Source organism: Daphnia pulex, chromosome 8, assembly GCF_021134715.1.
Source record: "Daphnia pulex isolate KAP4 chromosome 8, ASM2113471v1".
Classification (NCBI taxonomy): Eukaryota; Metazoa; Arthropoda; class Branchiopoda; order Diplostraca; family Daphniidae; genus Daphnia; species Daphnia pulex.
In genome coordinates, this window is record NC_060024.1 from 4,154,144 (window position 1) to 4,166,572 (window position 12,429).

Below are 12,429 nucleotides of genomic sequence, written 5' to 3' on the forward strand. Positions count from 1 at the left end.
TATTCAACACTAAACATGCTGCGATTCGCATTTACTGAACTCAACTTTTCACTTTTCGCGTTAGTTATTTATTCGAATCGCGTCTTCTTTTTTTTCAGTCAAGATAAATTGGAAAGAGAAATAATAAAAAAAAACATAAAAAAGGATTGTGGTGGACTGGGGTAAAAACTCTTACATGTCCAACAGAATTTGTATTCCATTTTTTATTGTATTGAAACTTCTTCTTTTTTATTTCCGTTGAAAAAAAAATAAGTCCCGAGATGACCGCCTGTAACGTCACCCAACGTTTTGTGTCATCCTGAAAATGCCCGTCACGCTTCAGCTGCTGTTGGGGTGGGAAAGAAGATCGAGGGATAAAGATAAATTTCCCAAGAAGAATTAGTGATGCCTGTATTTTACAAGGTCAATTTATATGAGTACTGGTAAACGCGTAAAGGGTTTTTCTAGGAAAAGAAGCGAAATAGAATATTGTGTTTTGTAACAATTAAGAATCTACCTCGACGATTAACTCTCGTCGTTCGAAGATTTCTATTTCGTCTTTGGTGGCTGGCTTCTGCCTGCTCAGTCGTTTTTGTCCACTCATAGGTCTCATACTGATCAACCAACAAACAAGTAACAAAGCTAGAGCTGCCATCTAAAAAATGGCTCGAAAGAAGAAGCAGAAGGGTGTTGGATCTGTTGAAAAAAATATTGGTACATCAACGGTGAATTACAGACCACCGACGAAGCGTAGGCGATCTCAACAACCCGTACGGTTCTCTCGATATGTGTTCAAAGTTCTCAAGCAAGTTCACCCACAGGTAAGTTTGTTTTGTTTGTTTTTGTTTTAGGTTTACTGTACGTCGAATTTATAGTTGTATTTCTATTTTGTTAACCACAAATATGGCTTATGTAATGTTTATTTTTTGTCAACCTTTCACGCAGTTGTCCATGACGAATAAAGCTATGAAAGTAATGATAAGACGTGTCCTATTCAATTTTTGGACGTTAACGAGCAAACCAATTAATCTTTTTTAATTTTTCGCCCAAGGATGATTTCATGCACGACATCTATTCGCGTTTGGTTTCGGAAGCTGCTGGATTATTGAAGTTGGAAAAAAGGTCAACCCTTTCGACTTTTGAGTTTCAGACTTATTTTGCGTAAGTAATTTATTGTTATTGTTTATTGTTGTATTCGGATGATTCAAGTTGCACGTCTCTTCGGTTTGATCTTAGTCTTTTACAAACATTACAAACGATTTTTTTTTTTACTTTAGCTGGTGAATTGGCGAAACATGCTATGAGTGAAGCTTCAAAAGCAGTAACTAGTTTCTCAACCTCTCGGAGAGGGGATGCCGAACGATCGGAAGAAACTGTCTAAAAGACGAGATCCACCCTTGCCGAAAGACTTTCTACCTTAGGGAGGAGCCCAAAAGCCTAAAAGAAACCTACTGAAATCCGCACGAACTCGGCTTCTGCCTCTGACAACCGGATGAATTAGAAGAAACCGGATAATGCGTAAACCATAACTGAGAGCAAAGTTCTGATCGTACAATTAATTTCTTTTTGTCTTCAATGTGATACATTCGAATTGCAGCTATCGATGAATTACAAAAAGTATTTTAAAAATTTGTTTTTTCTTCCTTTTTTAAACATTTCACCGTAAATACTGATTACTGAAGGTGCAATACTTAATTATTTGTCAGTAACAGCACATGTATTTTTCCTTCACGAAACAACAAACATTTGTTGACATTTAGCTAGACCAATATGCACGACTCAAGACACATCCACAAATGCCATTGACTCTTCTATTTTCGGTTGGGAGTTTGGCTCTCTTCATGTAACAAACGCCATTGGTCCATGTAAAATGGTTGCAATTGGGATTAGCAATGCAGACGCCTCCGCACTGGTCTGCGGAGCTTGGCTTTTGGGCGATGTCGTTATTAATCCAGTCACAGTTCCACATCCAAATAGTTTGCACGTTGTCACCATAATTGTACTGACGGACTTGATTTTCTTCAGCTGATGACACCCGAGCGACGCCTGCGACCAGCATCCAAAAGAACCAGCGGATTTGAAACGATTTGGGTGCCATGGCAATACTTTCTCGAACTTTTCCTTTTCTGTTTAATACCTAATGTAAAATAAAATAGAATTTAGGGTGTACTGAAAGATGGAGCCAAGAAAGCGAGCGATTGGTTTGGGGCTTTTGGCTCTAGCTGCGACTGCATACGGAGAGTTGTCTGCTGTGAACGGCGGAGGCTGTTGTTGTTTTGTTGTTGGTCGAGCGTGTGAAACCCCAGCACATATCCCCCCGAATAGAAAAGAGATGAGAGAGAGAGAAAGACAATGATTGGTTGCGGTTATAATAGGAGAACACACAACTTCTCTCTTGCCAGGCTGTTGCCCAGGTTTTTTTACTTCTTCTTCTTCCCTCGGCTTTTTTCCCAGACACGCGATCCACCCCAGCTTTGGCTGGGCTGGCCCGGTTGCCTTGTGCGGTGTGTAACGGCAGATCGGATGGCTCCTCCGTCTGCTGTCTCACAAAATCTCTCGACAAAACAACAAAATGTGAGCTGCTCCTCGCACATCAGTGTTCGGCGGCAGTTCATATTCAGTTCACCACTAACCGACAATTCGGAAATGAGGGCCGACGTCATGCAGGCGCTGCCAAATAACAGGGGGCCAAGCAACAACAGCAACAACACAAGGAGGACATAAAAAAAAGACACAACCGCAAAAGCAAAAATATCAATCAGGTCGGCAGCTGTAAATAAAAAATACCCCAGCTAATGCAGAATACGATTCGCCTGAAGGGAGAAGGCGAACAACATTAGACGGTTGAGAAACTACAACGACAACAAACTCCCTCTCACCTGAACTCTAAAAAAGAAAAGAAATACCCAAAAGAAAAGAGGGCAGGCAATTCTCTCGGCTGTCGTATAATTATCCGAGTGGTACACTAGAGAGCGATTCACACCGTACGTGAACATGTGAATCGAAAGTTAACACAAGGTCACGAAAAAGGAAAATTCTTCTTCTTTAATTTCTCGAGGTGTTTTCTCTTTTTTGCTTGTGCTCTTGTGCCTACACCAAGAAAAAAAAGATAAGCAAAAACAACAAGTTGGGAGAAGAAGAATTATACAAGACTCTCTTAGATATCTTAATGCCTGTCTGGATTGATCAGTTGATAGGGCTCCAGGGTCCCCCCGATATTTTTTATTATTTATTTAAATGAAAAAGAAATAAAACTCGGCGAGAGAGAGAGGAATGAATAAAAGAAACGCACGACTGGATTCATTCCGACTAATCAGACTGACGGGCAAGATCATCTGGCGCTCGTTGATCGCCTTCCGTTTGATCCTGGATCATCCACATTTGGCCATTTGTTTTCCGACGAGTTTAAACGGCGACGTGAACGTCATCACGACAATTCGATTCGCTCTTTTGGGCCGCTGTCAGAAAGGGCCGAGACAAAAGATAGTTCCAAGCGTTAACTCAACAACCAACGAACAAAAAATAATCCCTTCCCAAAATGTACGGGCTGGATTTAAAAAAAAAAACACAGGGGGAGGGAGAGGATAGGCACGATTAACTTTGGATGTCACGCGGGTTCGTTCCACTTTTTTCCTTCTCCTTCCTCGAGCATGAAATGTTATTTGCTGCCTCCTCTTTTGTCCCCACTGTGCATACACACGTTTATATAAATATCTGATGTCTTTTAAATAGTTATCGTTTTGATTTATTTCCCCTTTACTCGGCTCGGCTTCACCACCATCACGACCCGAGTCGGCCAGCCTAACAGGGGATGCAATGCCGAGTGATTGAAGAGATGCCCAGGGAAAGAAAAAAGAAAGAAAGAAAGAAAAAGGTGGATATAACATTTCCAATCAGCATCTTGTGTTACAAGGGGTAGAAGTCTATAGGGGCGTTTTTTCTTCTTCTTTCCCAGCGCACCCCGCACTTCTTCCAACCTTAGCGGTAGATAAGGCGAGCTGCTGAATCCTGGACTGCTTGAAGAGACTTGAGTTTGTAGGCCGGCAGACCCGCGAGAAGAGAATTTGCATAATCCAGACGAGAGATGACCAGGGAGTGAACCATCGAAACAACCTAGAACATTTATGAACACGGACCTTTTTATTTATAGTGTGTAATACTAGAAATCATTTGTTATGTAATAATGTTTAACACTTTTGGAAAGTCCAGAAATTAAAATAATGTGTCATGGAATAGAAATCATGAAAAAAGTAATAATGTTCCTTGTTCTCAGACACTTCAAGAAGTTCTGAATCCAGAAGTTGATATATTAAAAAATAAAGCTATAAATAATAAACAATTAACGTTTTTAGAAAACCTTGAAAAGAATTGTGAATCTAGAAATTAAGATAATTCTCGTGTAGCATGAAAAATTAAGACGTTTAGTAGTGAAGTTTGAGGCTATAGAAATTATGAAAGAATTCAGAATTATTTTGCATCCAAAGAACAAGATAATACTACAGCATCAAGATTAGAAAACATTCATTGAGTAATAGTTTATTAATGAAGACAATAGTTTTCTTAGATCCATATGCCTATTATAAATTTAATAGAGGATTGATTATGTAACCCATAAGTAGCAGTATTTGAGCCGCGGGTATTGAGAGTTAGGATTCTAAGTTTTCGTATAAGAATTTGCAAGGTTATATCTAATGGACAGATAGTCCCATTGTAAAAATAAAACTTGTTTTATAAATGTTATATTGGGGGCATTTATTACGTTTTATTTATCAGGATTGATTATCATGAATATTAGATGACAAAACAATTGGATCTTACAAAACAATTCTAACATACTTTTTTAATTATTTACTGTTTAAGGGCATCGAATTGGACTCTTCTAGTCTTTTCGTGGAGCTTTCAAAAAACGCTTTCAAAGCATAGTTGCCTTATACTGCGAGCTATCTGTTGTATTTTGCACAGATGCACTTACTTCGAAATTTAGTCACCCACTACCGTCTTAACTTAACTGGTTTCACCTCAGCTCACAACAAAGTGCATGAAGCCGTCATCGCGTTGGCCGAAGAAATTCGTCTGAAAATGGAACAGCTCCCAACATCGTCCAATCCCAGCAGCCTTACGAGTAATGAATGCCCAGTTGCCAATGCCTGTTACCATGTCGTTCATCAAGTCATTTCCATTCTTGAGCAACTAAGGCCAACTACTGAGAACGCCCATTCTTTCACCTCTGGAGGTACGCAGTTTGGTAATTTGTGTTCGAAAATTCATCAACGAGTAAATATGAGGTGGATCCAAATATGTACTACACCTTGAAAAAACTACCATCGATTTGTTTGAATATCTAACTAATCAAATTTTAAGTCGAGTAAGCGAGTTTGCAGCCGCATTAAAAAAAACAGGCTTTTGAGTACTCGAATATGATGGGTGTACCTTCTGAGTCCCCTTTGTTGTGGGACCTGTCACACTCTACTTCTACTGTTCTTCAATGTGTAAGTGAAAAAACAAGAAAGGGACTCATCACATTAAAAGTAAACGGTCCTTTAACGTGAAATTTAGGCGTATACTAATGTATTTTTGTTTACTTGTTAGATGCCATCAGTGTACCAATCTAGATTTAATGTGGACAAATGTTGCATTACTACCCTTTTTACCCTAAACGAGCCTGTTAAAGAGCTGGAAATCATGTTAAGTGTCATGTTTAGACTTATGATGGCAGTGTGACGTTTCATCAATGATGGCATGTCACCCCTATTGTAAATTTCAGATGTGTAACAAACAATAAAGAAAAATTGCAATTTGGACACTAACACTGAGCAGACCCTTGACTCGTCATATTCAAATTCTCATTTGCTTTTGTCCTCTGAACTATAGGATTCCTGAATTGTTCTCAATGTTGGAACTGTAAATCGATAAAATTTCAAGTGTTTATTTTATTCTAGAACAAAATAATTTCATCAATTTAAAATAATACCAGAAACATCTTTGAAAAGGCTGGTTTTAGTCCTCGCCATCGACTGCAAAAACCATGATTTAAATGCCATCTAACGTTAACAATATTTAATTTGTCTAAAATTTAGTTCAGACTAAAAGTTCTTTTTTGCCATTCAAATTTTCACATGTTATAAACAAACAATGGACAATAATGAGGATTACGACGTTGAGGCAATTCTTGATATAGGTTAAGTTTTTTTTTAAGATTTATAAATTAGAATACCATTTAAGTTTCATTATGTTTAACTATTGTGGAATATTTCCAAAAGGCAAAACGTGGTACCTTCTCAAGTGGCTTGGGTACGAAAAAGTAACTTGGACATTTTACAAAGATGTGGCCGAAGGCTGTTGTGACCTAATGAGAAAATTCATGGAAGAGTAAGTGTTTTTTTTAAATTTTAACCACTGCTATTATATTACCTTGTTATATGTTACAGCTTCCAAAAATCCAACCGTGCACCAGTTGAGTTGATGGTAACACATCCATTCCCCGAGAAGCCTGAAATTTCAAATGAAGATACTGCAACTGAAGTAGTGGAGGCTCCTTCGTTTAAAATTCAGCATTGTTCTCCAGCTTCATCTTTACATCGTCACTCTTCTGAATATGATAACCAGCAGTCTCCACCAAATCCCATCGAGCAGGCTGAAGTTTCTAATGAAGCCACTGCAACTGAAGTAGAGGAGGCTTCATCTCTACATCGTCACTCTTCTCAATCTGATGACCAGCAGTCTCCACTCAATTCTTTTCTCCAACTACACGGAGCTGAATCTGGAATCTACAACTACAGGGAGCCTGAAGATTCCGGTGAAGATACGGCAACTGAACACGCTGATGATCCATTGTTTCAAATTCAGCATTGTTCTCCAGCATTCTTTCTCCATCTCCACTATTTTGAAGACTTTAATGAAGAAGGTGCTGAATTTGAAGGGTATTCTCCATGTCAGCAGTCGTCATCTGCACCATCCTTCCAAATTTCTGAATCTGAATGAGCTGAGTTCAGTGAAGAAGAGCAAATCCAACGTCAGCGGTTACTTGGTGGTCCTTTGGTAAGTCCATCTTACGGTCCATATGACACTATCAAATCCAAAAACTCTTCTTATCTTTCAAAATTAAAAACAATTTAGTTAAGTGTATGTGTGTGTGCTATTCGTCAATTCGTCTAGCCGTCATCGCCATTTTTTTTGGGAAACCGCATGGCGGCCTGAGGCGTCAGAAAATCTGAGCCGCCTCACACACACACACACACTCAGCTGTAAACGCATTTCACTCTTTGATTTTTTTCTAAATCGTAAAGCAATTGAAACATTTTCTCTTTATCTCTCTCTCCCTGATCTCTTCTCAGTTCTTCTTGCATTAAAATTTTTGTAGTTTATCTCCGCATTTCATTTCCTGCATTTAACCTTTTTTTTTTTCCTCACGCTCCACTCTAGTGTAGCTCAAAGTCGGGCTCCCTTTCCTTAGCATCATTTGGCCCGAACAAATGAGGAAGCGGCACCTGGCCCGCCTCCGCGGAGAAATCGCTCCATGGACAGGCCCAATTTGGGAACCGCTCTACCACAACACTAGAGCGGGTCGGCGTGAGGAGTACTACAACCGGCCGATCGTCCCGTGCGCGGTCCCGTCAAACGATCCAGTCATCCCACCTCTATCACCTGAACAGCTAGCGATCAATCATCAACCTATTCTTAGCCAGATTCGCCGCATATGACCCTCCGCCACGAACTTATTTCCCGACGCCGGCTGAGATAGCCGAATTCGGGAATGACGGGAGTCTCTCGGACTGGCCGTGATGGAAGGTTGATGATGATGACGGTGATTAGCGGTGGGGGGCTTCCACCTGTTCACAAACGCCATCAACACAGTCGGCGTGATTTCGTGCAAAAAAGGGCGTCGCTATTTAGTTGTCAAATTTAGAAATTCGTTAAATTTTATTTAAATTCGTCAACTTTTACAATAGGCCGGTTTATTGATGATCTAATTTGCCCACGGGTTAGACACCGCATATATATTTGAAATTTTTTTTTTATTTTTGTTTCTAAAGATGGAAAACTTAGAGGAACTGCTGACATGTAGTATATGTCTGGATCAGTTAAATTGCCCAAAAGTGCTGCCATGCCAGCATACTTTTTGCAAGGGTTGCATTTTGGAAGTCGTTAGCAATTCTACTAGGAATGGAGTTATTCGCCCGGTATGAAATCAAATATTTTTTTCCATTTCCAGTTTAAATTAAATTATATTATTTTTTAGCTTTTATGTCCTTACTGCAATACCCCGTTTAAAGTTCCTGCTGAAGGTTTGCCGACGAATGTAACAATCGCTAAACTTCTCGAGCTGCCAAGCAGCACGAGAAGTTTTATTGCGTTGCAAAATACCCCCGTTCCAGTCCAAGTACCAGTCCCGACTGTTACAGTGTTTACAACTCATGTTAATGAGGTATTTTTTGCCCAAATTATAATCAATTTTTTTTATTTATAATTTTATTATTATTTATTGTTTTAAGCTGGGATCGTTAGATCTATCTACAAGCCTGGACCTTTTTGTCCAAGAGGCATTTGAAAATGGGCAATTCTTCGGCCATTTTTCAACAGTTGGCAGTGACGAGCCACTGTATGAAGGTCTTCAAGGAATGTTAACGGAGCTACACGACACGTACGCAACACTTGATTCGCCTCCAAAGCTATACCAGACGACCAACCAAAGGCTGCTGGGATATTACGGCGTAATGCGTAACGTTACTGATGGTAAGTAAAAAAACCATTAGCGTAATATTTTAATTCTTAAATAACAATTGTCATTTTCCATAGATGAATACTATCGTGTCCGGATAGTCCAAGAAGTAGGACCCGTAGTCAAGGTTTCCTTAGTTGACTACGGGTCAACAGAGGTGGTAAGGCGCCATACCATTATTGCACCATTATCAACATTGACTCGCTTTTGCCAGCCTCCATATGGCATTCCCTGTTTCCTGGAGGCTGCTTCTTCTATTCCGTCTTCGAGATTTAAATGTATCTTCGAGAATCAATGGATATCGTTCAACATTGGAGAAGTTAAAAATGGTCGGTATCCTGTCAATTTCGCTGGAACAAGTGTAGATGGAGTGGTAGCCCAGAAGTTGAAGAAAATCGTAGGTGAGCGACGGGAGTGCTGGAGAACAGGAGTGCTGCTGGGCAGCTAGAGAAGTCAAGTAGGTGTGGTTGACGGTGTGGTTGACAATACAGCTCCCGATTACGGCGGAGCTAGGCCGAGGGAGAGATATCCAGCTATTCAACAAGGAATCCAGCAAGCCAATGTTGCACCACTCCCAGTTCCTGAAGGAGAAGTTGTTCATGTTCCTCAACAAGCAATCCAGCCTGCCACTGCTGCACCAATACCAGTTCCTGCTCCTCCACCAGACAACCGCGCACTGGCGGAGGAATTGAAAATGTCAGGGAGCTAATTTATCGCTTTTTCTGCCGCCACCTAAAAGTGTCGCCAGAATACACATCAACACGCGATGAAAATTCCTATTCTCATCGTGTGTCGATTACCGTAGCAGGTAATTAATTTATTAAAAACCTTTCCTGCCGAAAAACATGTGTGCCAAATTGGTGTACCAGAAAATGATTAGACTTGGCTACATGTTAAAAGATGAAAGGTAAGTATTTTAAAACAATATTTTACTTTCTTATTTTTAATATGTTTTCTTCGATTTTTATTCATTTGTGGGCCACAATTTTATTTGGCCCAAAATGCAATTGATTGGCATCAAAGGGATGGCGGCTTCGAATACGGTACGCCTAAGTCGATCGTTGTGCAACTACTAGCAAAAAAAGGAATGATTATTCATGAAGAAGCCATATCTTGGAGAATCCCAAAAAACAAGGAGATGTTCTGGTGTTCTCTAACTGTTACGAATGGTATGTTATTAATAAGTTTCGAGGTTTTGATAAAAAATAAAACTTTTTTAAATTTCAGTTTGATCGGTTGAGGCCACGAGCACAACTTCTAAAGTGCATGCCAACTTGCTCGCCCATTTGGAATTGGCAAAAAAACTTTACGATAAAGACATTCTGTTTCATAACAATTATTACTTGAAACAGGCGGCTCTAAACAAGGAAAAACGTAGAAATAGCCGCATGTAGCAGCATTTGCTACACGCGGTCCCGTCAAACGATCCAGTCATTTTACCTCTATCACTTGAACAGCTGTCAATCAATCATTAACGGGTCTTTGCCAGATTCGCCGCATATGACCCTCCACCACGAACTTATTTCCCGACAACGGCTGAGATAGCTGAATTCAACAGGCTAAGAAACGCACCTAACGGCGACTTCCGAATCACCAGGGGGCTGTTGCACGGCCCCAGACGACATCAACTCAACGAAGCAGTCCAGGTAGTCCCGAGAGAAGAAGGAGCCATTGGCGGTGAAAAAGAAGAAGGAGCCGTTGGAGAGAAAAAAGAAGAAGGAGCCGTCGGAGGTGAAGAGAGCGAGGAAGAGGAGGCCCTGAAGGTGCTGTACGAGAGTCTCTCGATCGAAGAGCCAGCACCAGCTCCCATCACACCAGCACCTCGACCAACAGAGACACCACGGCAAAGTCACAGCAGAGGCAGAGGTGTGTTGATGTACACACGAGAAAGATCCGTTTCCAGGATCGGGTGGGTGAGAAGCAGCGGAGCGGAGCAACAGGAAGATAATTAATTTCTCTTCATTCTCCCACATGTTACACTGTATTCCAGGGATGTCGATAAAAAGATTAATACAGGCCATGTTTTCTCTTCTACAAACTTCAATATAACAAAAAAAAAACTTTCTTACATACAACCGGGAGATAAGCTTACGCTGAACTCCATAAATTTAATCAAAACTTTTCTTTTCCTCTCAGCCCAAAAAGGAACTCAGCTTTCCGAAGGTGAACGAGGGTAGAACAATCCCGTTGCAGAACCAATTCTTATGCGTTCTTAAAGAATTTCGTCCTGGAATGTCACCACGGAATCTCTTTCCTCAAAATCTCCTCTCGGTTATACGAGAGAGAGAGAGAGACAGCGACCATTCGATGGGAGAGCGGGACGTGTTCTGTCATTTCTAGAACAAAGGAAGAGGTGTTGGAATGGGGGGGGAGGGGAGGGGGGTGAGAAGAGGCACCTTAGAAATTTGGGGGTGCAATATTGCAACTTAAATTTTGAAAGAATTAAGAAAAATGAATATATATTCTACATGATTGCACTATTGGAACTATACTACATCAAATAAATTTAATTGCATGAGACTAGGCTGACAGAAGCCGATTCCACTATAGGGCTCTTTGGGGTCTGATTTATTTAGGCGTTTTATCTGGCAACGCAGCGTGGAGATGCATGTGTTGTGGGCATGTATTTTCAAATATCATGGAGTAAGAACAAAGGAGTAAGCTCGCTCTACTCCTTTGTTTAGTACGCGCTTACTCCTTTGTTCTTACTTCATCTCCCTCATAACGTCAGCCAACACCTATCGAGAGGGGGTGGACACCACAACAGACCCTAAAGGCAAAGAGGTGGAAATATTGTTTTCGCGAGCGCTAGGTGGCTTATAGGATGAATGCATGGCATGGCCGAACAAAGACGAAATTTTTACGAATGTTTTCCAAAATTTCAATCGTTAATATCTCGGCTTCTAATCCAAGTATCAAAAAAAGATGAAAACTGTTTGAAGAGGTGGGCTATCCCATCATTTTGAAACAATTAGAATATTTTTAGGTGCAGCAGTTGACGAGAAAACTGCTACACAAAAACATAAAAAAGTCGAAATTTCGGCTACCCCCTCTCAGTTTTTTTCAAATATCTCCTAAACTAAAAAAGCTAGGCGATTGCCATTTTCACCAATCGACTTAGCAAAAAATTTTACAAAAAAACCCAATATTTTTATTTTTAGGACCCCCGGCGATGATTTCCGCAAAATCGAAAACCCCTCAAAACGGTCTCTTTGAGTCGCAAACGGCTTGTTAAAATTATTTGAATTTGAGTTGAAATTAATGAAAACCCTACCAACTGAATCAATAATTTCTGCAGAGAGTTGGTTGGGCAGTAAAAGCAGTTGAAGAAAAAAAGGTCGATCGAGAACATCACAATTGATGATAAGTAGCCAGCAGCAGTCATGATGCAACATCAGTTGATAAATCTACTGTTTCTACCTACTCCTGTGAAGTTTTTAAAAGTACTTTCACCGGAAAGCCAGTCAAAGAAGTCACTAAATCGTGCATATTCGTCGAAAAGAAATGCTGTTGACGGATGATCGCTGTGAAAACTGTGTACCTCCAAACCACCGTCCAAAATACAAGAAGACTTCTAAAAAGGTCGCATCGCACTATCTTTCTGCATCGCAAATAAGTAACTTCCGGGTCGCTTCCATTGAGATGTTTCTTAAAGTGTCTGCATTATTATTTATTATATTTCTCAAATCTAACCCAGGGTGCAAGGTGCCAAGGTGCATTTTTAAAATAAA

The 12,429-nt window shown here is 40.3% G+C and overlaps 1 protein-coding gene across 1 annotated transcript; it reads left to right on the forward strand.

Annotated features, from left to right (window-relative positions):
- Positions 1 to 641: 641 nt before the first annotated feature.
- LOC124200536 (late histone H2B.L4-like) lies at positions 642 to 1,360 on the forward strand. The gene is made up of 4 exons (XM_046596807.1): positions 642 to 800; positions 925 to 951; positions 1,031 to 1,140; positions 1,189 to 1,360. Exons 1-4 carry the CDS (start codon positions 642 to 644, stop codon positions 1,358 to 1,360), a joined length of 468 nt encoding a protein of 155 aa, XP_046452763.1.
- The last annotated feature ends 11,069 nt before the right edge of the window (positions 1,361 to 12,429 follow it).

Excerpts from the sequence above, each read along its gene's own strand:
- LOC124200536 (XM_046596807.1), top strand. The coding sequence starts at position 642 with ATGGCTCGAAAGAAGAAGCAGAAGGGTGTTGGATCTGTTGAAAAAAAT. Across the intron at positions 801-924 it reads TCAAGCAAGTTCACCCACAG|TTGTCCATGACGAATAAAGC; the intron begins GTAAGTTTGTTT and ends CCTTTCACGCAG. Across the intron at positions 952-1,030 it reads TGACGAATAAAGCTATGAAA|GATGATTTCATGCACGACAT; the intron begins GTAATGATAAGA and ends TTTTCGCCCAAG.